The sequence below is a fragment of the Orcinus orca genome, chromosome 2 (genome assembly GCF_937001465.1).
Source record: "Orcinus orca chromosome 2, mOrcOrc1.1, whole genome shotgun sequence".
Classification (NCBI taxonomy): Eukaryota; Metazoa; Chordata; class Mammalia; order Artiodactyla; family Delphinidae; genus Orcinus; species Orcinus orca.
In genome coordinates this window covers 174,207,943-174,233,978 of record NC_064560.1, presented here as the reverse complement: position 1 = coordinate 174,233,978, position 26,036 = coordinate 174,207,943, and the positions used below count along the sequence as shown (strand labels likewise).

The 26,036-nt window shown below is 42.9% G+C and overlaps 2 protein-coding genes across 4 annotated transcripts; one reads left to right on the top strand and one right to left on the bottom strand.

Annotated features, from left to right (window-relative positions):
* Positions 1–1,771: 1,771 nt before the first annotated feature.
* On the bottom strand, positions 1,772–11,537 carry ZC2HC1C (zinc finger C2HC-type containing 1C). Its single transcript, XM_033407250.2, has 3 exons — positions 11,350–11,537; positions 9,160–10,502; positions 1,772–2,344 (listed from the first exon to the last, which is right to left on the bottom strand). The coding sequence occupies exons 2-3, from the start codon at positions 10,480–10,482 to the stop codon at positions 2,081–2,083; spliced, it is 1,587 nt and encodes a 528-aa protein (XP_033263141.1). The 5' UTR covers positions 10,483–10,502; positions 11,350–11,537; the 3' UTR covers positions 1,772–2,080.
* Positions 11,538–11,587: 50 nt separating this feature from the next.
* ACYP1 (acylphosphatase 1) lies at positions 11,588–24,353 on the top strand. Of its 3 annotated transcripts, none has more exons than XM_004262250.4 (3): positions 11,588–11,896; positions 16,476–16,573; positions 23,937–24,353. In XM_004262250.4, the coding sequence occupies exons 1-3, from the start codon at positions 11,734–11,736 to the stop codon at positions 24,150–24,152; spliced, it is 477 nt and encodes a 158-aa protein (XP_004262298.1). In that variant the 5' UTR covers positions 11,588–11,733; the 3' UTR covers positions 24,153–24,353. The 3 variants fall into 3 exon arrangements, with proteins under 3 accessions (XP_004262298.1, XP_033263007.1, XP_004262299.1); XM_033407116.2 differs by lacking the exon at positions 11,588–11,896 and adding an exon at positions 15,595–16,158; XM_004262251.3 differs by lacking the exon at positions 11,588–11,896 and adding an exon at positions 15,964–16,067.
* Positions 24,354–26,036: the final 1,683 nt, after the last annotated feature.

Sequence of the window (26,036 nt, the reverse complement as noted above, 5' to 3'; positions counted from 1 at the left end):
AGGAGCAACTGATTCTAAATCCCACTCAGTTGGTGCTGTACAGGGTTGCAGGCCCAGGGTTTCCAGAACTTCCAGTTTCTCAAAAGATGCTCCATATCCCAATTTTTTAATGTCAGATTATATTTTTAATACTATGTCAGTCAAATAAAACATACCTGTGGGGCAAAGCAGTCCACAGGCTACCACTGTGTGACCTTGGCCACCACTTATTCTAGTCACCTACTGCTTTTACCATCGAGTGTGAAACTTAAAGTGGGTACCTCATTAAACTTGACTGGAGAATGTATATATTGGGTTAAATATCCAGTGTCTCTCTGTGAGTTTTCTTTGAATGACCAACCAGAAAGCCCTATTATGTGATACCTCTCTTTCTTTGTAACAGTTATGAAGAGCATAAAGCAATACATGCAGTTTTTTAAAACATCATTTTTTTAGCCTAGCGTCTAGCAGCTTCACAGCTAAAGCCTTAAACTTGCATATCAAATTGGTCTGATCTGTTAGCCCAGCCACTCAGCAGAAGCTGCAGAGGAAATGGAACAAGAGTGAGTGGCCATCTGTAGTTTAGTAAATGTGGTTTTGTGGTCTGCACAGTCCCCTTTGCCCAGGTCAGGTTAGTTGATTTTTCTCCAGTGTTTTTTTTTTGTTTGTTTTTTCTGTTTTAACCTCTTTATTGCAGTATAATTGCTTAACAATGGTGTGTTAGTTTCTGCTTTATAACAAAGTGAATCAGTTATACATATGTCCCTAGATCTCCTCCTTCTTGCGTCTCCCTCCCTCCCACCCTCCCTATCCCACCCCTCTAGGGGGTCACAAACCACCGAGCTGATCTCCCTGTGCTATGCGGCTACTTCCCACTAGCTGTCTATTTTACGTTTGGTAGTGTATATATGTCCATGCCGCTCTCTCACTTTGTCACAGCTTATCCAGTGTTTTAAACTAACAATTTGAGTGATACTCTCAGGACAGTAATCTTACTAGTATTTCAGATCTGTTGTGTTAGCTTCATCCTACCTGAACTGATAGCTTCTCCCCCATCAGACATTACCTTATCACTTCTCCCATTTGACAAGTCTAAGACTCACTCATTTTATTATTTGTTTAATTTTAAATTCCTCAAACCCATTTGTTGAAGGCCTAATTATGAAGGTTACTTGCAGTAGGCATGATTCTGCCCAGAGAAAATTTTAGATCTGCTATCTTTTCCTTCAAAGTTTACTTTCTAGAATAGAAGTTTACTGTGATGTGATCAGCAGGGACATGTGACACCAGAATGTCCCAGGTTGCTTTGATGGTATATTTTGCTGCTTCATTTTAAAAGTCATTAAACCAACCTGATTTGAAAGCAGAGTGCTAGCAATAGCTGAAACTAACGTTCCTTCCTTCCTTTTTTTTTTCTGACATATGAAATCCATTAGGAAGGAACAACTGCAGAGACATAGTGTGCTTTTCCCCATCCCTACCCTGTAAAGTATTGTACATAAAGATGAGGTTCCCTTTATTACACAGTACAACGTGGGGAGGCTTTAGGACATACTGGCGCCTGAACCTTCCATGCTTGTATTGACTTTTGGCCAGGACCATGTATCAGGGAGGTCATTTGTCTTACGGCAAAACTGTATTTTTTATAAGATACCATGATCCTCTGATACCAACGAGCCAACTTCTTGCAAGAACAAGAGGAGTTAACAGAAGCCATAGACATACATGCAGAGGCAGTGGCAAGAAGGCACAGCAAATGCAGGCACTTAACCAGCACAAACCACAATCAGGCTTGGAAGAAGAGAGCTTTAATGTAGCCTCCTCGCTACTCTTACGTGCCCTCACCCATCAGTTCTTAGGGCAACAACATGAGGCGCACCAGCCGCAGGCGGTGATTTAGTGGGAAGCTGAGGCTTCCTGTTGCCTCCTGCTGCTCAGCAATGGGTCTCTCTCTCTTCACCGATTTCAGCTCTGCAGGCAGACCTGGGAGATGTAAAAGTTTTAGTTCTTTCTGCTCTGCATCAAATTATTCTACTCCCATTTACTGCTGAAGAGAAGCGGAGCCTTCTGGACTATCAAGGAAGTTTCCACTGTTGTCTGCTCAACTGCAGTGCTTCCTTGGAGGTGGAGGGCGGTTCTTGATGGTCTTACACTTAGGAATGTGCCACTCTGCCACCTTGGGAGCAAAGTGGCGGCTACAGTGAGGACACTGAATATAGTCTGGATTTTCTGCAGGCAGGATGGGAGGCAGGTCGGAGGGGTTTCCACCTTTGGCAATTATCTGCTGGACCTCTCGAGCCTGACGGAGGGTACGGATGAAAGATTCGTGCTTCTGTTTCCAGTTGCTCTTCCAAGGAGGTTCAGCCTGTAAGTTGAAGGAAGACTGATCATTTAACTTGGTGTCTATCTCATCCCCTTCCTGAGTCTCCGTTAGAATGACAGTAAGGAAATTAAGGTCAAAGAGAACAGGAAAGAAGCGACAATGATAACTGACTTAACAGAGTGGAGGCACTTAAACCAGGGGCCCCCAGCGCCCCCGGGGCTGCGGACTGGTTCTGGTCCACCGACTGTTAGGAACCAGGCCGCACAGCAGGAGGTGAGCGGCGGGCAAGCAGCGAGCGAAGCTGCATCTGCTGCTCCCCCATTGCTTGCATCACCGCCTGAACTATCCCCCTTCCCACCCCACCCATGGAAAAACTGCCTTCCACAAAACCGGCCCCTGGTGCCAAAAAGTCTGGGACCGCTGACTTAAACTAAGGGCCTGCAAAGGCCTATAGTACTGAGAGGCAAGCCTATTTCCCAGCAGAACCCCTGGGAGGCTCAGTGCTTGGAAATACAGGTAGTGGGAAGGGGGAGGTGAACAGGTTGGCTCCCAGGGCTCCTCTCCACCTTGCACATCCAAGTGTCCAACACTTCCAGCACCCTCTCTGGAGAAATTGAACCAGACAGGTTTCAGACTCAGGACATCCAGGCACAGTGGAGAGCAGGGTTAATCTAGGGGCTGAAAATGGAGATTAAGGGCAAGTGTACGCAATGTATTGTGGAATTAACTGTCAGCTTCCTTCCCCCACTCAGCTCCCAGAGTACCAGACACAGGCACCCTCATAGGAGGCAGGAGTTCTCTGGATGCACCAAGCAGTTGAGAGAAAAGTTGAGATGCTGATTCTGAGGGACCCCAATGAAAAGTCTCACTGTTTAACAACCCTAATATGAAAGCCCTCAGTCAACAAGCCCCACTTAAGCTTAAATATGAACGGACAGTCAGTAAAGCTCTAACAAGGAAGAGACCAAACAAGTACAGGAACACACATGCATACACGCTCAGGAAGTAGCAACAAGGCAGGTAGCAGAAGAAATTTTTTTACAAAAAATCATAATATCAAAGTAGTGTTAGAAGAGATTTTATCTATGAAACAAGAATATATATACTATGAAAAAGGAATGAGAGAACCAGAAAGAACTATTATAAATTAATACTGCAATAGCTAAAAATAGAACTGTTGTAAAGTAATGTCAGAAAAGTTACGCAGAATGGGAAAAAGGATCAAGATGGAAAGTAGAAAAGATCAGAAAATTAGGAAGTCAATCTAGAAAGTCCAACACTGACTAATAGGAGTTCCAAAAACAGAAAGCACAAGGAGGAAATTATTAAAGAAGACAATAAACATTCCTAGAAATAAATATCACTACCCTTGAGATTGAAATGGCCTACCCACTATCCAACACAATCATTGTAGAATAAAGAGAGAATCCTATAAGTTTTAAGAAAAAGAAAAAAATCTATAGGTTTCATATAATGGAGCAGAAATCAAAATGGTATCAGATTTCTCAACAGTAACATTGGATGCTAAAAGCTAGTGGGAAAATGCCATAAAAGTTCTAACAGAAAATAATTTTCCAGCTAGAATTCTCTACCTGGCCGATTCATCAATCAAAAATAAAGCTATTATATCGATATTTTAATTCATCCCAAGACAAAAAATATGCCTCCCGTGCACCTTTCTTAATAAAGCTTCAGCAAAGCAAGGAGTAAAGCAAGAAAAAGGAAGACACAGGGTGCTGGAAACAGGAGAGAAGCAGAGAGAAGTTCCAAACAACAGGTCTGCACCAGGCCTGGAGAAGAACCAGTCTGGACTGGAGCAGGAAGAAAAAGAATGGTGGGATGGAGGTTCCAGAAGAAAAAAAAGTCAAACTGATAGAAAAACATTAACAGGTGTCTGATACTGGGCAGATCATTCAGGGGAAAAAAAATACAATTAGGTATGTAGGAAACCAAGCAAATTAAAACTTGGGTCAGTTATTAACTCTGGGTGAATGTGGGCAGGGGCAGAATCTGTCCACTCAGCAGTGAACAAAATTTATGTGGTTATTATCACAAAAACAGCTGACTACTGGTTTAACCCCAAACTGTGATATCACTACAATGGAAGGATAAGGGAAGGAGAAAAGTGGGAGGAGAGGGGATAAGAACCCAGAGTGTCCATAAGAGGTCAACAGATAATGTGCAAAATTGATAAATCAAGCAAATAAGTATATTATTTAGAAATATGGAAATGCATACCAGAAGAGCCATCTATCAGAACTGCCTGTGGGAGCCAGATGAGGGGCCAGAGAGGGATGAGGCAAAATACTGTTGATCTGCATTATAGGTCACTCAGTACTACATGATTTTTCAAATGTATTCAAATACTACTCAGATGAAAAGAATATTAATTTTAAAAAGAAGAAAAAAGAAAAGCAAGTAGCTGCTTGGTGATGAATATAGGAAGAGATGTTATCAGAGGAAAAGGAAGGATCCATCAGGAAAAACTGAAACAGACAAGGCAAGAGAATCAGAGTGTTAGAGATGGTATTTAGGAACCTTTAGAATTGAATTAGGGGAAAGTTCCTCGACTATATGATACTTATACTTTGATTCTTCATTGTACTGAAGTTTATTCAATTAACACTTATTAATCACAAAGCACAAAGATATAGTCTCTATGCTCAAATACATAAGGTCTAGTAGAGAGACAAGAGTATGAGTCTGCTGGAAGTTATGTGAATATTAAAGGATAAAAGAAAAATCACCTGTTCTTGCAAGTACACTGAAGGAATAACAGAGAGATACAAACCACTCAGCTTACAAAGGCACAAAGCTTTGGAATAAAACTTGGGACGGTCCAAGGAGAGGAGTCCATCTCAATCCAGATCCTTTCTGCCTTGATGTCCTCAATGCAACATATTTCCTCAAACTGGTTTCCACAAAGCTAGGGCATCTGATCTTAGAAACCCTTTTTTTTTTTTTTTTGCTTTATTGCTACTGTATTTGGGAATTTAAGAAACACAAGATTCTTTTAGGTTCTGGCCAGAAATAAACCACTATAGTGGGACAGAGAATACCCAAGTGGATTATTGGGTTGACCAGAAAAAAAACAGGATAGAACAGGAACTGATGATCATATCATTATCTGAAAGGGCAAAATGTTGACTTCTCGTTGGAAACCCGATTTCAGGGAGATCGTCGCTAAACATGGAAAGGACTTTCTTGTAGTGATCTCCCATATCGTATTGAAAAAAATAATTACGACTGCAAAAGACTTCTCTTAACAGCCACCACATAAACGTGAGTTTTTAAAAGCCCCGCAAATACACACATAAACTGTAAAGTGCTAACAGACAAGAGGTGTTAGCGTGGCAGTGGGAGGGTTGGAAGGAAATGAAAATAGAATAACACTCTCATAGTTTACGAGACTCAGAGCTGGACGGGCTTTGAGATAATGTGGTCTAGGCTTTCGCACATTTTGATCATTTGCATACCACTTTCACTTCATCCCCCTTACTATTTTTCTTTAAATTCATGATTCCTAGAAATCAAGGGCTTACTATGTTTTACTTTTCTAATACGCATTACAATTACTGAAATAAAAAATGCATGTCAGCATGCCACACTTTGAGCAACACTCATTTACAACCCCAGTGTTATAACCTTGACAAGGTGGTAGAAGCTTCACCAGACAATCTTCTCCAGATCTGACTATCCAAATGTGCCTATGAAGTTCCCCCAAATGTATGGAAGTGTCTCAAAGTCACTTTTTACAACATTTTTCTGCAGCTAGGAATGTTCACCAAAGACGAAGTCCTCTAATCCAGCAATCCCACTTCTGAGCATATATCTGGAGAAAACCATAATTCAAAAAGATACATGCACCCCAATGTCCATAGCAGCACTATTTACAGTAGCCAAGACATGGAAGCAACCTAAATGTACATCAGCAGAGGAGTGGATAAAGAAGATGTGGTACATATACACAACGGAATATTACTCAGCTATAAAAAAAAAGAATGAAATAATGCCATTTGCAGCAACATGGATGGACCTGGAGATTGTCATACTGAGTGAAGTAAGTCAGACGGAGAAAGACAAATATCATATGATATCACTTATATGTGGAAGCTGAATTGGGCGATTGGGATTGACATGTATACACTGATGTGTATAAAACTGATGACTAATAAGAACCTGCAGTATAAAAAACCAAACAAACCAAAAAAACAACTAATACTAAACTTTCTTTGGGTTATTTGTATGGAAATATGTTAATATAAATGTTTCAGACATTACATGAAATTTCTAAAAATCTTATATGTTCTGGTATAATGTTATAAGTCATAATTCTAGTTATTACTTTAAAATGTATATCTCAGAAATAACTAAATTTCCTTGTCAACTGCATTATTATGAACTTTCATCAAATCTTTAACCGTGGTCATTTTTAAGTCTTTGGTCATTTACAGAGAGTTCTGGGTGTACTCTGATGCTTTTGCAAAAATGTTCCTATAAAAGGGTTTCATCTTCAAGGAATTCATGGAAAAGACTCTGACAAGTACAGGTTTCTGGTAACTGACTATACTGCTGAACTGAATGAATAAGCATTTTCAGAACTCTAATGGAAAACTGATGAATTCATAAAAGAGCTAACAAAAGATCAAGATAAAAAAATTAATTACATGGGACAGAGTGAACTGATGAGGATGATTATAATTTTAGTGACTTTCTGTTTGAATTAAAAAAAAAAATCCCACAAGGACTCAGAGGCAAAAAATATACAAATCAATTTTCACTGCAAAGTAAAGGAGCTGTTGCAGTGGAGGATTACTGGACTGAATGTCAATATTATGACATAGAAAAAAAATATATATATATATATATGTGTGTGTGTGTGTATGTCATCTTGGGCATGTTACTTAACTTCTTGCCTCATATCTAAATGGGATAGTAGTAGTATTGTTGGGAAATTATGTGAGATAGTATATGTAATCTAGAGCACTTAGAATGGTATATGGTTCAACCAAAAAAAAAAAAAAAAAAAAGGTACAAATGAGCTTGTTTCCAGAACAGAAATAGAGTCACAGACATAGGGAACCGACTTGTGGTTGCCAGGAGGGAGTGCTGAGGGGGAATAAATCGGGAGATTGGGATTGAGATATATACACTACTGTATATAAAACAGATAACTGGACTTCCCTGGTGGCGCAGTGGTTAAGAATCCTCCTGCCAATGCAGGGGACACGGGTTTGGGTCCTGCTCCAGGAAGATCCCACATGTCACGGAGCAGCTAAGCCCACGCACCACAACTACTGAGCCTGTGCTCTAGAGCCCACGAGCCACAACTACTGAGCCCACGTGCCACAACTACTGAAGCCTGCGTGCCTAGAGCTTGTGCTCCACAACAAGAGAAGCCACTGCAATGAGAAGCCTGCACACCGCAAGAAGAGTAGCCCCTGCTTGCCGCAACTAGAGAAAGCCCGTGCGCAGCAATGAGGACCCAACGCAGCCAAAAATAAGTTTTAAAAAATAAAAATAGGGCTCCCCTGGTGGCGCAGTGGTTGGGGGTCCGCCTGCCGATGCTGGGGACGCGGGTTCGTGCCCCGGTCCGAGAGGGTCCCGCGTGCCGCGGAGCGGCTGGGCCCGTGGGCCGTGGCCGCTGGGCCTGTGCGTCCGGAGCCTGTGCTCCGTGGCGGGAGGGGCCGCGGCGGTGGGAGGCCCGTGTACCGCAAAAAATAAATAAATAAATAAATAAAAATTAAAAAATAAAATAGATAACTAACAAGGACCTACTGTATAGCACAGGGAACTCTACTCAATATTCTGTGATGACCTATATGGGAAAAGAATCTAAAAAAGAGTGGATATATATATATATATATACATATAACTGATTCACTTTGCTGTACACCTGAAACTAACACAACATTGTCAATCAACTATACCCCAATAAAAATTATTAAAAAAATAAAATAAAGTCTTCTAACCTTAAGGTGTTTACTCTCTAAATGGGGAGAAAAAGAATTCCAAACAATTGTGCTTCATGTATTTACTAAGAAGGTATATCAAAATTAGCCAATGTTGAAAAAATAGATACAGCTTATAGGAGTGGTAGCAAGTCCTAATCTTGGGAGGGGGCAGAATATATTGCAGAGAGCGAAGAATTCTCTCAGGGTAGTGAAATGCTTCATAATATTTTTCTTTATATTTTTCATTCTCTTAAATTTTCTAAAGTAAGTGTTTATTACTTTTATAATCAAAAGGACACACACACACACACACATACACACACACACACACACACACACACACATTTTTTTTTTTTTTTTCTTTTTTTTGCGGTGCGCGGGCCTCTCACTGCTGTGGCCTCTCCCGCCGCGGAGCACAGGCCCCGGACGCACAGGCTCAGCGGCCATGGCCCACGGGCTCAGCCGCTCCGCGGCATGTGGGATCTTCCCGGACCGGGGCACGAACCCGTGTCCCCGGCATCGGCAGGCGGACTCTCAACCACTGCGCCACCAGGGAAGCCCAAGGACATATATTTTTTAAGTCTAGATTTTTGGAGTCATTCTGACCCAGATTTATATGCTGACTGTCATTTAAGACTGTTGGTGATCTCAAGCAAGTTAACCTCTCTGACACTTGATTTGTGAACTGATAAAAGATAATGAAATCTTCACAGGGTTGTGGTGAGGATCATACGAAAAGCTCCCATCACTGTGACTGGCACACAGTAGTAATCAATAAATCAAACGTTAATTCTCACTTTCTCCCCATATGACACATGAAATTTTTTTAAAAGAAAATGGATGAGTATATAACAGGCCTTAAAATGATCCCCACTCAAGGCAAATCCATAAGGCCCTTGTTACCTTGACTGAGGCTGGTCCCTTCCAGTTCAAGTACTGCTCTAGTTCTGTGCCCTTGGCCCGGGCCCTGGAGGAATCAAACACTTTCCTCTTGGAACTCTGCATCCTGAGGCAGACGTTGGAGTGTCTCTCCAGCCTGAGCAAGAGAAACTTTCGGCCACAGTGGCTGCACTCACCCCGTTCTGGCTCTTCAGTGGAACAGCCGGAGCCCGAGGAGTGTGGTGCCCTAGACGAGCTAGAATTGCTGGTGGACCTCCGCAAAGCACTGAGCGGCGCTTCTGAAGCCTGAGAAAACGTCTCCTTCAATCGCCCTGAGACTCGGTCTCGGATGTTGTTATTGCTTGCCACCAGTCTTTCCCTTTTGAGCTTCTGAACTCCATAATCAGAGAACTGGAATGGACTAGATCTTTCTTGAGACCGTCCCCAAGTTTCATCCTCTCCTGTGTCTCTACTGAAGACCTCCTCAGACATGAGTTCTGGGGAGAAGATAGGTTTGTATGTGGTATTGCCTTTAACTCTCCTCCCGGGGAGTACCATTCTCTGCAGCTCTCTTTTTTCATTTTCCTCAGCCTGTTCTTTTTCCTTCTGGATCCTTCTGAGTTCCTCCTCTGTCTTCTTCAGCTTTTCCCTCAGAAGAGCCTCTTTTCTGCGGATTTCCTCCTCTAAACTCTCCCCTGCAGCCTCTAGTCTTTGGATCTGCAGCCACTCCGTCCTGTTGGGGTTTGCCATGACCCTGTCCTCCTGACTGGCAGCAACTGTACCAACCACAGATGAATTCACCCAGTTCCTTGAACCAAAGCTATTGTATGAAAACCTTCTTGGCTCAGGGGGTCTTGGAGAGACATTCGGGTCCCCATCAGTGCCAGCCTCACCTGTACTATGGGGCTTCCGGTGAAACACAGGTTTCAGTGGGTATGCCCGGTCCACCCCAACTCGCTTCTTTGTAAAGGGGATGAATTCCTGGTTATTTGCTTTGGGATACTGGGATTGAGGGCCTGGTGAGTAAAACAAACACTTTGCTTGGCCCTGGGGATTGCTTCCTGAGTCTTGCTGGCTGATTCCAGCACAGCAGGGATAAGAGTAGCTCTGGGCTTTCGTGCAGGTGTTCCATTTGGGGTGAGTGTAGAGGTTATCCAGCGTCTGCTCTTGGTTGCTCAAAAGCTTCTGCTGGACATTGTTCCTCGGGTGCCCCATAGAGGACCGCTGGGAAGAGTCACCTTTTTCAGAGGGGTCTTGCTTAGCTGAGTGGAGCTCTGGAGCTTCCGTTTTATTATGTGGGAGCATAATGCCCACAGGCAGAGGCAGTGCCAACTGGAGACCAGCCATTCAGGGCGTGGACTGAAAGCCTAGGGGAGATTTAAACCAGATGTATGTGAGGAGTTTGTCTGAGGTTCATGTCGGCTGCTAAAGTAAACTGTTTCTACATTTGTCCTACCCACATTTTCCCTTAGACTTCTTAGGGACAGTGGTGCTGGGTCTGCCAGAGCTTTCATTCAATAAGCATTTGGTGAACACTTATTATGTCTTGCGGGTGCTTATTAGGTCCTGAGGATAGAAAAAGGAATGTGATACAGGTGTTCCTGTCACCTGGCTTTCCTTTGTATCAGTACCAGCCGCTGCCATACACAGCATACTCTGTAGCAGGTGCAAAGAGCTATTGGACTGAAAGTCAGTTTTTAGGCCTGTGACACAGGACAAGCAGCTTCCCCTCGCTGGCTCCAGTTTCTTCACCTGTAAACTGAGGGGTTCTCTCAGAGTTACAAGACTCGAATTTAGGGACCTTAGGACTCCAAGTCTAGCCCCATCATTTTATAGGTGAGAAAACTGCGGCCCATTGCTAAGTGACTGGCACAAAGAGCTCTCGGGGCTTCCCTCCTGCTGAAACAATGCTTGACCCCAAAGAGCACAGCTGCTGCAGCTCAGGGCCTGCAGCAGGTGCCTGACTGGCAAACCCTCACCCAAGGAGTCCCCGCGGCACAGACGGCAGGTCTGTAATCCGAGAGGCGGGGACCACCTGATCTGGCCGCCGCGGGTTTTAGATCCGTAACGCCTAAGTCGCATTCTGACCTGGAGGGCTCAACCGGGAAGCCTCTACTGGAGACTCCGCTTTGGGGACAAGCCCTCGCTCTACAATCTGTCGGGCCCTTGGGAGGTCAAGGTGCTGACCCCATGTCTCCCCGCCCTTCCGCGTACCTGAGGCTCTCGGGGACAGCTGTTGCTCAGGGGAAACCCCAGGACTTAGTTTTCCCGACCACGAACCCTCCCTCCACCGACGGCCGCGCAGGCGCTCTCAGCTGGCCTCTGTTTTTCCCGTTGCCTGGAGACGGGAGAGCGTGGGCGCCCAGCCCCACCTCGCCGCGAATTCCGCGGTGGGTGGGTGGGTGAGGCGTGCGCAAGCGCAGTCCGCACACCACCTGGCGCCGCCCCGGGCGCGGGCGCGGTCGACCAGAGTGTCGCCTGACCCGGTGTCCCGCCAACTCTGCAGCTCCTTCCAGCTCTGCCCTTAGGGGACGGGGGAATGGGGTGGGAGAGGCTTTTCTGGGGCTCCATCAAAGAGCTTGGATTTCTCTCAGAGCGATGGTCTCAGATCCTGGGGTGTGCCCTTCTCTGGCAAAAGACGGAGCGCCTAGATGTGCCCTCAAGTCATTCTGCCGCCGGATTCCGGTGTCTGCCCCCTTAGCGGGAGTGGGCCTGCTGATAGCCTTTCTTAGCACGTTCGGCTGCCTTGTACGGGCCCCAGGTACGGCTGTATATTATCTCTCCATGCTTTTCCTCGCAAATAGTTTGGAGCTTGCGTCAAATTTTAGCAAGTCGGCTAGGTTTTGCTACGCAGAAGGGGGGAAATTTTTGTAGCCAATCTAATTATTTTGATATAATGTTTTACTCTCACGTGGTAACTCTGGCCCTCTCTTCTTAGGGCCCAGGAGTGACTCAGACAAGTGTAATGATAATAAAGTTAACTACCAGATCGAAAATGCTCAGTATAACCTGGTTTCAACACTAAAGATACTCCATAACTTGCTAACATCAGAAGAGAGTTTATTTGTCTTCATACTTCAGTTCATTTGTGTAAGCTGTTTGGAACAGGCAGCTTACTTTTTTCCCTGTAACTACTTAAAAGATTCATGCACATGGAAAATAATATAGACAGCAGTGGTCGGTGTTAATACTTCAACATGTCATAATACAGCTTTTACATGTTATAAAGAAATGCCTTGGTGGTGTTCCAAGGCAGTCCTTTTATGCCTTGTTTTCTTTCCTAGCTGCCTCTCCAATGCCTTCTATATGTATGCATTTTCAGACATTTCCCACTCTTCTCAAGGTCCCAGTTATCTCAGCATGGGGCTTGCCTGTCATCAACTCCAGAAGCTCCCCTCCAGCCTGGCAGAATTTCCCAGGGTGCCTCCCTCCATCTTGACTTCTTTCCCTCTTGTTTATGAGGAAGAAGAATCTTTGTCTTTCCTTGAGTTCTCTTGACTTAGTCCCTTTCAGTACCGTCCAGGAATTGACTCACTTTACCCCTGCATCTTGTTAACTTCAAGTTGTATCTATCCACACACGCTTCTGTGGTTTTAGAATATGCTTAACTTTGCCCTGCACAAAAAGCCTCATTTCCCTTGGCCACATCTTTCACCTTAGGGTCCCATTCCTTTCTCCTCTTCTCCACTTCTTAATAGAAAACTTTACATTTCCTGCCCCCACTTCCTCGACTCCCCCTCATTGTCCAGTCCATTGTGGTCTGGTTCCCCTCTGTCTGCTTTATTTAACTGCTAGGCTACCAGTGACCTTCCAATGACCCTAAAGACAAAAGCTGCTATTTCTTCAGCCTACTCATTTGACATTGATTTTTCTCTCCGTTGGAACTCTTCTCACTTTCTCCTGTGTGCCTTCTTGGTTTCTTCTTTCATGTCCTTGCATTTGTGTCTTTTCCTCACCTTCCCCCCAAATGTAGGTGTTCTCCAAGGCCCTCGTATTTCTCATATAAATGTAGTTTCAGACAACTCTTCCTTAATGATTTCAGCCAAATGCTGAAATTTCAGGTCTCACCTATGTTTAAATGATATCTAGCTTAGTTCTCTCTCCTTAATTACGGACTCAAATTTCCAAATTCCCATGTAGCACTTGCACGTGAATGTTCTTCAGGAACCACAAACTCAATATGACAGAAAACGAAGTTGTGATCACCTCCGCATTCCCCAATCTACTTCTCCAGTGTTTCCTCTCATGCTGAAAGCATCAGTCATCTTCTACTCCTCCCACTTTGTCACCCCCTCTCTCTAACTGGTCAGCAGGTTCTGTTGAAGTTACCCTGCGATGTCTCTTATATATGTCCCCTCCTTTACGTTTCTACAACCCTAGGTGAGTTTCTCCCTCACTTCTCACTGGGATGACATCACTCTCCTAACTGCTATTCATCTGCTCCCCAAACCTGTCCTTCTGGCTGCTGCCAGAATAATTATCCTGAATACTTCTGACCCCATAATTCTCCTACCCAGTGGCTTCTTCTTTACCTATAGGATAAAGTTGAAATGTGTAGCTTAGCATGGAACTTCAGCTTGCCAGATTAGGTCCAGCCTACCTTTCCAATCTTGCCTCCCCAGAGGCTAGTCCAGGGCATCTGAACCTTGGCTGTGCTTTAGGACTACCTAGAAAGCAATTTCTGGGAGTGAGGCCTGGGTATCAGGATTTTACAAAGCTTTCCCCAAGGTCCTAATGTGCAGCCAGGGTTGAGAAACCCTGGTCCAGCCACACCTGACTACTTGCACTTTCTTACCTCAGTGGCCTTACTCCAAGCTCCACGTACTGGGAGGTGGTGGAGCATAGCATTCATGGGAGTAGGTTCTGTACTCAGACTGCTTGGAACTAGATCCCAGCTCCATCACTTACTGTTTGTGGTTGTGTAACCTTGGGTAATATGCTGGTTCCTCCAAGAATGCTTTCCCACTCTTCCCAGCCAGAATGACTCTCTTTGCTCCTTTGTGTTCTCATAATATTTTCTGTCCTTGTTCTAGCACAGGGCTGGCTCATGACGAGCTCTCAGTGGATGCTTGTGGAATTGAATTAGCATGTTGTGCATTGTATTGTCATCATTTGCACGCGTATTTGTCCCTTACACTAAATAAAAAACTCTTTGAGGGCAAAGATTATATACCATCCATCTTTGTATATCCTGCAGTGTATATACACAGTAGATACTCAATAGGTTAATTCTACAGAGAAACTAGTTTTTAAAAAATAAGTTTTAAATAATGTAAGCCAGTTACTCTGTTCAGCATTATTTTCAAATATTACCAAGTGTAACAATTCAGTTCAGCTTCCCACCCCACTCCCACCCCAACGCCAGCACTGAGGTTGTATGATTCTCCAGGATCTGGATCCTCACTTTGTCGTGGGCAGCTAATGGAATAATGAACCTCCATGGCTCCCATTGCAAATCCATCTCACCTTGCCAAGTCTGCCAACCTGGCATATTCACAAATGGCATCTTATGTTATGAAGGGATGTAAGGTACACAAGCACTCCAAAGAGCAACGATAAACACCACAGTTTTCCTTCATACACATTCTTAATCTTAAGGGTATCTGTATTCAAATGCCTTCAAGGTGACCCTACTTTTTTTTTTAATTAATTTTTATTGGAGTATAGTTGCTTTACAGTGTTGTGTTAGTTTCTGCTGTACAGAAAAATGAATCAGCTATACATATACATATGTCCCCTCTTTTTTGGATTTCCTTCCCATTTAGGTCACCACAAGTGCATTAAGTAGAGTTCCCTGTGCTATACAGTATGTTCTCATTAGTTATCTATAAGGTGACCCTATTTTTTTTGTTGTTGTTGTTGTTGCGGTACGCGGGCCTCTCACTGTTGTGGCCTCTCCCGTTGCGGAGCGCAGGCTCCGGACGCGCAGGCTCAGCGGCCATGGCTCACGGGCCCAGCTGCTCCGCGGCATGTGGGATCTTCCCGGACTGGGGCACGAACCCGTGTCCCCTGCATCGGCAGGCGGACCCTCAACCACTGCGCCACCAGGGAAGCCCAAGGTGACCCTATTTTTAACAATCATCACCCACAACTCCCCTTGACAATTCCCTTCTCCCAAAAGAAATTCATGCAACTTGGTCACTTGGCTTAGATTGACTGATTCAGTTGTGATTATGGGTTATTTTGCTTGTGCTTGTGATTGATGGATTGATTGCTTTAGATAAGCATTGTTTGTAGTTTTCTTAGTAAGGTAGACTCTGGTGGGCCGCTTCCAGAATCACAGAGGGAGAAATAACCTCCACTGGGACCTCCTATACACTTATCTCCGCTGCTACCAATTCCAGACTTAGGCATGACTCAGAATTGGAGGAGAACTGAGAAAAAGGGCAGAAAAGTTGTATGTCTTCTATTTAATTTGTCTGTTTGTTTATGATGTTTAGTGTTTATCATCTGCCTCCAGAATTTAATCTCCTCCGGTCCAGGGATCCTTTTTGTTCATTAACGTATGTCAACCACCTAGAAATGTGCCTGGCACACAGAGGCTCTCAGTAAATATTTACAGAATGATTGGATTTATCTCAAGTGTTTCTTCGTCTTTGTCCCCGCTAGAAAATGAAAAAAGGCGTGCGCTTAGTGACAGAGGTGGGGTGAGGGCTCGGTGTGCAGAATCCTAGCCGAGACCCTGGACAGATCCCGCCCCCCCGCCAATCGGAGGCTCTGGAGCTACTAGACACTGGCGTCCCGAAATCCCACCCTCTGGGCGGGCTCTGGGCCGAGCGCGCCGTGCGTGATTGGCCGGCGGAGGTGATGGGCCTGAGAGACAGCGAAGGAGGAGCCGCGTTCTAAGCTACCGGGCGCGGCGGTTACGCAACCGGGGGAACAGTTGGCCTGCTGGTCTCCCGGGTAGTCCACCGGAGAGGAGGACGAGGAGAGTGAGCCTGGGGCAGCGCCCCGGGGCGTGCTCATCAGTTCGATTAGCCCTAAAATATTAATAGGGCATTCTGGTGGGGGCGCGGAAGCCAGGTTCGCGTGGGAAGAGGGAAGGATGGAGAGGGAGCGGGACCGGGGATGGGTGTAGGGAGGTAACTGGATAAGCAGGTAATTGCCCCAAAAGAGGCCTCTGTGGGCTCCGTTGCCCGGGTGTCTTCCTGTTAACTTCACACACCGGCGCTTACACGTGACCGCTTACTTACTCCGAAGTACTGGCACCTTAAGGTCAGGGAGAGGTCACAGTGGTTAACGATGGAGAGGTGTGTGTGTGACCCTTTCTGCCTCAGGATTGGGGGCCCGGGTTTAGGATAATGAGTCCTTTACTTTTCTGCTTTCATGGTCTCTGACAGGTCTGAGCGTGAGTATGGCAGAAGGGAACACCCTGATATCAGTGGATTATGAAGTTTTTGGGAAAGTGCAAGGTGTGTTTTTCCGCAAGTACACTCAGGTATGTGGCTTACAGGCTTTGGGGACATATCTAGGGTATGAGCATGGGAACAAGAGACATGTTCCTGAAAAATATGCATTGGAGAACCTTTCTGTTTGGTAGCTGGATGGCAAAGAGGTGGTTTGTAAAACAATGGGTATGAAAATGCTTTGCAGTGGGTAAAACAATGCAAATGGAAAATTTGTCTACTGTTATTATTGGTCTTTTCTAGCAGTGGTACTTGAGTACCTAGACACATATGGGTGAGCTTCTCTTTTCCAAAGGGGAATAGAGGGCTTCCCCAGTTCTCCCTGTTGTGGCATCATCAAACCAAGTCACAATTCTTGTAGGAAAGTTAACATTGATCAAAGAGATGGCATTTAAGTGAACTTGTGACATTTAATTGCTTCCTCTGCAGCTGCTGCATTTTCTTCAGACCTCTTTCCTTTTTCAACCTCTCCCATTCCCCTATGTAATTCCTTTCCGCTTATTTTAGCTTTTAAAGAACAATTACCTTTTCCAGGTGAAGCTTTTCTAATGAAAATACTTTATCCATTCCAGGGTAAGTAACGGTAACATTGAACATGGAGCCTGGTATTCCTATTTGATATTAGGGAGTAGTTGAGGGGATGAACAAACTGTTGACAGCCTCTGTCTTAATATCACTAATCCTCCCTCAATGGGCACACACAGATGCAATCTCAGTTTGCCTTCTGTCTTCTGTAGAGGGGTATCAGGCTATTGCCTTCCCAATGTATCTCCAACCCCAAAGATACTGAGTTAAGACTGCAGAACTTGCCAAGTGTCACATTCCGGGGACTGTGGTACTTAAAATTCAAACGTGAATCTTTGAAATATGAATGTTAAATATCACTACCTCTTTTTCCAATTACTTGCAAATCATTTCCTCCTGTTTCATGCTCATATATGAAGTGCCTATTGGAAAAAAAAGAATTACTGAAAGTCATAGCAAGAGCTATGTTCCAATTAGCTTTGCTACTAATTACGTATGGTAAGTTCCTGTGATTTAGTAAATGGAGGTGGCAGCCTCAAAGATTAATTAAAGTTGTTGAGCGAAAAGGACCAGATGGCAGTATACTCCATCTTTCTCTACTGCGCCTCCCACCCCTCAATTTAAAGAGAGAATAAAAGAATGCAGAAAAACAAATATTGATTTGGAAAACTGCAAGGAAAATGTCATCCTTTTTTCCCCTTAATTAGACTTGTAGTTTATTCTTGACTACTTATAATCATTTTATTATATATGTTCATTTTAACAATTATTTTGTTTTGCTACAGTCTTTTTATGTGTTGATATCATCTAGCCTCTTAATTTAACTCCATCACTCCTAGAATGAGTGATAATACTTGAAGGGATTTTTTTTTAAAGTTAGAATATAATTCACATTCCATAAAATTCACCCTTTTGGGACTTCCCTGGTGGTCCAGTGGTTAAGAATCCACCTTCCAATGCAGGAGACGTGGGTTCAATCCCTGGTCGGGGAACTAAGATCCCACATGCCGCGGGGCTACTAAGCCCACTCACCGCAACTACTGAGCCCATGCACCACAACTACAGAGCCCACGTGCTCTAGAGCCCTCACGCCACAACTAGAGAGAAGCCCATGCACCGCAACGAAGAGCCCCTGCACTGCAACGAAGATCCCGCTTAAGGCAACTAAGACCCAACGTAGCCAAAACTAAATAAATAAATAAAATAAATAAATAAATATTTTTTTAAAATCACCCTTTTAAAGTGTATAATACAGGTCTTCCCTGGTGGTGCAGTGGTTAAGAATCGCCTGCCAGTGCAGGGGACACAGGTTCGAGCCCTGGTCCGGGAAGATCCCACATGCCGCAGAGCAACTAAGCCCGTGCGCTGCAACTACTGAGGCTGTGCTCTAAAGCCTGCGAGCCACAACTACCAAAGCCCGTGTGCCTAGAGCCCGTGCTCCACAACAGGAGAAGCCACTGAAATGAGAAGCCTGCCCACCGCAACGAAGAGTAGCCCCTGCTCGCTGCAACTAGAGAAAGCCCACACGCAGCACCGAAGACCCAACGTGGCCAAAAAAGAATAACAATTAAATAAATAATAAATTTATTTTTTTAGAAGTGTATAATACAGTGGTTTTTTAGTATTCATAAAGATGTACACTAATTCCAGAACATTTTATCACCCCAAAAAGAAACCCCACACCCATTAGCACTCACTCTTCATCCCCCCAGCCCCTGGCAACCACTAACCTCATTTCTATCTCTGTGGATTTGCCTGTTCTGGACATTTAATGTAAATGGAATCATACAATATGTGGCCTTTTGTGTTTGGCTTCTTTCACTTGACATGTTTTCAAGATTTATCCATGTTGTAGCTTATATCAGTACTTCATTTCTTTTTATGGCTGGGTAATATTCCATTGTATGGGGAATTCCCTGGCAGTCCAGTGGTTAGGACTCGGCACATTCACTGCCAGGGCCTGGGTTCAATCCCTGGTTGGGGAACTAAGATCCCACAAGCCTTGCAGTGTGGCCAAATAAATAAATAATAAACTAATTGTTTAAAAAAATATTCCACTGTATGGATATAACACATTGTATATATCCAATCATCAATTCATGGGCATTTAGGTTGTTTCTACTTTTTATCTGTTATAAATAATGATGCTGTGAACATTTATATACCTGTTTTTATGTAAACATTATTTTCAGTTCCCTTGGGTATATATACCTAGGAGTAGATTGCTGGGTCACATGATAACTCCATGTATAACTTTTTGAGGAACTGCCAAAGCAGTTTTCCAAAGCAGCTGCACCATTTTACAGTCCCACTATCAATGCATGAGAATTCCAATTTCTCCCAATTGTCAACAGTTGTTATTGTCTGGCTTCTTTATTATAGCCATCGTGGTGAGTGTGAAGTGGTATCTCATTGTGGTTTTTTGTTGTTTTGTTTTGAGGTATCAATGAATTTAAAAGGATTTACGTCATATAAAGCATGTTCTCCTATGACCATAATGAAACTAAACTGCCATCAATAACAGAAAACTGGGAAATTCCCAAATATTTGGAAACTATAGAACACATTTTTTTTAATTGTGGTGAAATATACATAATGTAAAATTTGCCATTTTAACCCTTTTGAGTATACAGTTCAGTGACCTTAAGTACGTTCATATTGTTATGGTACCATCACCATCATCCATCCACAGAACTCTTTTCATCTTGCAAAGCTGAACCTCTGTACTCATTAAACAATAACTCCTGATTCCCCTTCCCTAGCCCCTGGCAGTTACAGTTCTTTCTGTCTGTATGAATTTGACTGCTCTAGGTAACTCATATAAGTAGCATCATATAGTATTCGGTTTTTTTCCTGACCTGCTTATTTCACCAGCATAACATCCTTAAGAGTCATCCATGTTGTAGCATCTGTTCAAATTTCCTTTTTAAGGCTGTGTAATATTCTGGTGTATGTGTATACCCTCATTGTGGTTTTGTTTGCCTTCTAATGATTAATGATGTTGAACATCTTTTCATGTGCTTATTGGCACATGGAAGAAGATATTTCTTCTTTGGAGAAATGTCTCCAAATCCTTTGCCCATTTTTTTAAAATATAAATTTATTTATTTATTTTTGGCTGCATTGGGTCTTAGTTGCTGCACGCGGGCTTTCTCTAGTTGTGGTGAGCAGGGGCTATTCTTTGTTGCGGTGCGCGGGCTTCTCATTGCGGTGGCTTTTCTTGTTGCGGAGCATGGGCTCTAGGCGCGCGGGCTTCAGTAGTTGTGGCACGTGGGCTCAGTGGTTGTGGCTCGCGGGCTCTAGGGCACAGGCTCAGTAGTTGTGGCACGTGGACTTCAGTAGTGTGGCGCACAGGCTCTGCAGCATGTGGGATCTTCCCAGACCAGGGCTCGAACCTGTGTCCCCTGCATTGGCAGGCGGATTCTTAACCACTGTGCTACTAGGGAAGCCCTTTAATACATCTTTATTGGAGTATAATTGCTTCACAATACCATGTTAGTTTCATTTGTACAACAAAGCGAATTAGCCACACCCATACACATGTCCCCACATCCCCTCCCTCTTGAGCCTCCCTCCCATCCTCCCTATCCCAACCCTCTAAGTCATCGCAAAGCACTGAGCTGATCTCCCTGTGCTATGTTGCTGCTTCCCACCAGCCAACTATTTAACATTCTGTAGTGTATGTACGTCGATGCTACTCTCACTTAACCCCAGCTTTGCCCTCCCACCCCATGTCATCAAGTTTTTCTCTATGTCTACCTCTTTATTCCTGCCCTGCAACTAAGTTCATCAGTACCACTTTTTTTTTTAGATTCCATCTATATGCGTTAGCATACGGTATTTGTTTTTCTCTTTCTGATTTACTTCACTCTGTATGACAGACTCTAGGTCCATCCACCTCACTACAAATAACTCAGTTTCATTTCTTTTTATGGCTGAGTAATATTCTATTGTATATATGTGCCACATCTATGGAAAACAGTATGGAGGTTCCTTAAAAAACTAAAAATAGAACTACCATATGACCCAGCAATCCCACTACTGGGCATATACCCTGAAAAAATCATAATTCAATAAGAGACATGCACGACAGTGTTCATTGCAGCACTATTTACAATAGCCAGGACATGGAACCAACCTAAATGTCCATTGACATATCATGGGCAGTTTTTAATTACTAATTCAATCTCTTGTTATAGGTCTATTCAGATTTTCTATTTCTTCTTAATTCAGTTTCTGTAGTTTTTGAGTCTTTCTAGGTATCTGCTCTTTTAATCTAAGGTATCTAATTTGTTAGAATACAACTGTTCATATTATTCCCTTATTATCCTTTTTTTTTTTTTGTAAGGTTGGTGGTAATGTCCCCTCTTTCATTTCTGATTTTAGTACTTTGAGCCTTCTTTCTTTTTTTTTATTGATCGGGCTAGCTTAAGGTTTGACAACTTTGTTGGTTTTTTTAAAGAATCAACTTTTGGTTTCATTTATTTTTTCTTTCTTCCTGCTTTCCTTCCTTCCTTCCTTTCTTTTTTTCTTTTTTCTCTATTAACTCCTGCTCTAATCCTTATTATTTCCTTTTTTGTGCTTGTTTTGGATTCAGTTTGCTCTTCTCTTTCTAGTTTCCTAAGGTGGAAGTCTAGGTTATTGGTTTGAGGGTACTTTCTTTTTAGATTGAGACTAGAGTTGGTGATTATATTCGTTAAAATGTTTCCAGGGGCTTCTCTGGTGGCGCAGTGGTTGAGAGTCCGCCTGCCGATGCAGGGGACACGGGTTCGTGCCCCGGTCCGGGAAGACCCCACATGCCGCGGAGCGGCTGGGCTCGTGAGCCATGGCCGCTGGGCCTGCGCATCCAGAGCCTGTGCTCCGCAACGGGAGAGGCCACAACAGTGAGAGGCCCGCGTACCGCAAAAAAAAACAAATGTTTCCAGATGACCATCCAAGCAGAAATATTATTATGAGGGAGAATTCGCTTTTTGGAATTTTCGTAGGAGAAAACACTGCTTACTTGTTTAGATATATATTCAAAACTGAACATGACTCAGCAACATTATGTTATCATTTAAAAATAAAAACAGGGACTTCCCTGATGGCACAGTGGATAAGACTCCGTGCTCCCAATACAAGGGGCCTGGGTTCGATCCCTGGTCGGGAAACTAGATCCCACATTAATGCTACAACTAAGAGTTCGCATGCCACAACTAAGGAGCTGGTGAGCTGCAACTAAGGAGCCCACCTGCCGCAACCAAGACCTGGTGCAACCAAATAAATAAATATACATATAAATGTGTGTATATATATATATATATAAAATAAGAACAGAATCGAGTGCACAAATAAAACCCATACGAAATCCCCATTCTCAACACCAGTCAAAGTTGGGAGTGTTTTGTTCACTCTCAGAGTTCAGATAAATCATATTGCAATTTAAAATTTAAATAAATTAGTTTTGAGCAGTACTGTTATAACCTCCTGCTCAAAACTCAACACAATCATTCCTATAGCTAATTACCATATAAGGTAACTAAGAACTAGGGATAGCCCATTCCCCTAGGTTAAAAGAAGTAGAAGAGTGCAGTTGTTACACAAAGTCAGCTGGATGTGGAGTCTTATTCAAATCCATTCTCTGCATTCTTTTTTAATGCCACAATCTACAACACTCAATCATGCTGTAGGTATCTCTTATTTTTCTTCATTCCTTAATTTCCTCTGTATCCTTTAAACTGTTATTTATTTGACCAAAGTCTCTTGTTCATTATGCAAACATGTCTTTGCTTTGAACGTAACTGATTTGATGAATACTTCAGTTCCTCATCAAACATAGTTTTGCTATGCATAACATTTCCTTTGGCCGACTCCAGCAATTTCCCATATTTACTAGGTCACTAGTCTGGCATTTGGACATGCAATCAAGTTAACTGCCGTTTTCTTTTGTAATCTAACCCCTTCTATTTAGATAGAATGTAACAGTCAATAACTTTTATAATATCCTTAATTGGAAACTTTACAAAAATAAAATTGCCTCTAAAACATTGCTACCTTTCCCCAATTTTCAGTCATTCCACAGTTAGTGATTTAAAGGAAAGAGCATTGGAAAGTCTAAGAAAAGAGCAACTACAGTGATTAGATGATTTTCATAAGCTTATGCAACATTAAAGACATTGTGATTATTTAGACAGAAGAAAGTCAAGTGAAAACAATAGTTAATGTAGTCTCATGAAACTTTGGTGTTTAGAGGCTGATCACCAGCTGCTTTTTCCTTCTCTAGGAGGATGAGAGAAAGTGGGCTTTGGGTGCAACATAAAGACCTTGGGTTAAACAGTTTCTTTACAGTGAGAACAGTGGATTGCCTTGCCCAGGAAATTGTAAAATACTCTCTAATGATCTTTAAAGAGATATTGGACACTTAATCATCTGGATTTGTTTAGGTGTGGTCTTGGTTAAAGAAAAAAAGAAGGATCAAATAGCTTCATGCTTTTTCTATTTAATATACCCAGTAGATTCTTGATTAGGAGACAGAAAATGAACAAGATATACTCCAGTATCCTAACAACAGTCATCCTTAGGGAATCATTTTGAAAACATCTGATTTGGTCTTAAATCTTTAGTACTTAACCAAATTGACGACATAGTGAAAAATTCTGGTGCCTGGTTTTATAGGGTGGAAGAAGGAAATGGAGTCAAGTGGTCAACACTGCATGTTAAGATCAGCAATGAGATTCTCCTTGCTGTAGTTCTGTTTTGACTGTTCTGGACAACATCAAATTAGTTTCAGTGGCTTGATTCTAGGCCAAGATTCTGGCAAAAGATAGTAGTCTAATTTTGTTTTGTTCAATCTCACTGGATTTCTCTCTCTTGTCTTTTTCTTTCCCTTAGGCTGAGGGTAAAAAGCTCGGATTAGTAGGCTGGGTCCAGAACACTGACCAGGGCACAGTGCAAGGACAATTGCAAGGTCCCACCTCCAAAGTACGTCATATGCAGGAATGGCTTGAGACAAGAGGAAGTCCCAAATCACACATTGATAGAGCAAGCTTCAACAATGAGAAAGTCATCTTAAAGTTGGATTACTCAGATTTCCAAATTGTGAAATAACGGTCTGAATTTAAATTTTCTAAGATCCTCAGTGGTTTTGTGTTTTTATTTTTAATAGGGATAGAATTATTCTGTGTTCAATATTAGAATTTGTAAGTAAGTTATTTTAGTATCAGATATTTGATAGTTACTGTATGTTATGTGTATGATGGAAGGATTACAACTGTACACAATTCTAATCAATAAAAACACAGAACCTTCTGGGTAGGATACTTATTTTCTTTTTGGTAAACTTCATTTTGGGCAAAATAAGAGGTATTTACTTAATAAACATCTTTGGGAAGAGAATTTTGAGGTAATTTAAAGAAGTCTGAAAGAAAAAGCAGTTACTTTTAATCATTTCTTTTTAATAGTTTCCATGAACTTTTCTTCAGGAAATTGTACCTAATAAGAACAAATACCACAAGTTCAGTTTGTTAGCTGTTCAAATGATATTTTGGACCAATTGTTTTTCATTTTCTGGAGTTTCTGCTGTCATCCCTGTCCTCTGCGTAAGGAATTCACATAAATTGATATTATGGGCTAAATTATCCCCCCCCCCAAATTCATATGTTGAGTCCTAACTCTGGATACCTCAGTATGGGACTGACTACACTTGGAGACCGGGCTTTTATAGAGGTAATTAAGGTTAAATGAGGTCATTAGGGTGGGCCCTAATCCAATATGCCCCAGTGTTCATATAAGAAGAGGAAATTTGGACACAGCCCTGTGTGCACAGAGGAAAGAACATGTGAAGACAGAGGGAGAAGACAGCAATTTTACCAGCCAAGGAAAGAGGCCCTAGAAGAAATCATCATTTCAACACTTTGATCTCAGATTTCTAGCCTCCAGAACTGTGACAAAATAAATTTCTGTTGTTTAAGCCACCCAGTTTGGTACTTTGATATGGCAGCCTTAGCAAACTAATACAAGCAATAAGCATTTTGCTTCATCAGACTTAGGTATCTCCTGATTTGGTTTAGTCAGCCATTAAAAAAAGTATGTATCAGGGCTACCCTGGTGGCGCAGTGATTGAAAGTCCGCCTGCCGATGCAGGGGACACGGGTTCGTGCCCCGGTCTAGGAGGATCCCATGTGCCGCGGGGCGGCTGGGCCCGTGAGCCATGGCTGCTGAGCCCGTGCGTCCGGAGCCTGTGCTCCGCAACGGGAGAGGCCACAGCAGTGAGAGGCCCGCGTACAGCAAAAAAAAAAAAAAAAAAAGTATATATCAAATGCTAATTGAGTTTGACAAGTTTATCATAAATTCCAGTTTTTTAAAATACAAGGTTTCAATGAAAACAGGACAAAGCAAAAACTGTAGGTTGGTTAACGAGTCCCATAACACCTATTCTCACAATGCCCTTAGAGTTCCACTCTCATTACATTAGAAAAGAAAGCTGCGGTGGTATTGGGAAGATACCAAAAAAGTCAATGAAGGGAGTCTTGTTGTCTTCATCTGTAAATTAAGAATAGAGCTATATAGTTTCTTGGTCTTTTCCAGCTCTGAAATAATACTATAGATCTCTAGATGGAAGGCTTTGGATTTATTAATTAACTGAGTACCTAACATAAGCCAGGCACTGTTCTTGCCATGGGGATACAGCAGCAAACAAAAATAGACAAAATCCATACCTTCATATAGCTTACATTCTAGTGAGAGAAGATAGACGATAAGCAAATAAAATATATATTGAATTAAATGGTCGTACGTGCAAAGGAGAGATGAGAGAAGGGGAAAGAAGAAAAAACAAGTAAAAATTGCTAGAAACAGCTTTTCACGCCATGCTAAAACGGGAAAAGGATTGAGAATTCGGGGTACTAGGGAGAAGAGACCATGGGACACATGAGTACCGAAGCCGGGAACACCTGGTGCGCATGCGCATTGGGGTGTCAGGGACTAGAGGGT

Excerpts from the sequence above, each read along its gene's own strand:
- ACYP1 (XM_004262250.4), top strand. The coding sequence starts at position 11,734 with ATGGTCTCAGATCCTGGGGTGTGCCCTTCTCTGGCAAAAGACGGAGCG. Across the intron at positions 11,897-16,475 it reads CTGCCTTGTACGGGCCCCAG|GTCTGAGCGTGAGTATGGCA; the intron begins GTACGGCTGTAT and ends GGTCTCTGACAG. Across the intron at positions 16,574-23,936 it reads TTTTCCGCAAGTACACTCAG|GCTGAGGGTAAAAAGCTCGG; the intron begins GTATGTGGCTTA and ends TCTTTCCCTTAG.
- ZC2HC1C (XM_033407250.2), bottom strand. The coding sequence starts at position 10,482 with ATGGCTGGTCTCCAGTTGGCACTGCCTCTGCCTGTGGGCATTATGCTC. Across the intron at positions 2,345-9,159 it reads AGGGACCAGCCTCAGTCAAG|GCTGAACCTCCTTGGAAGAG; the intron begins GTAACAAGGGCC and ends TTCAACTTACAG.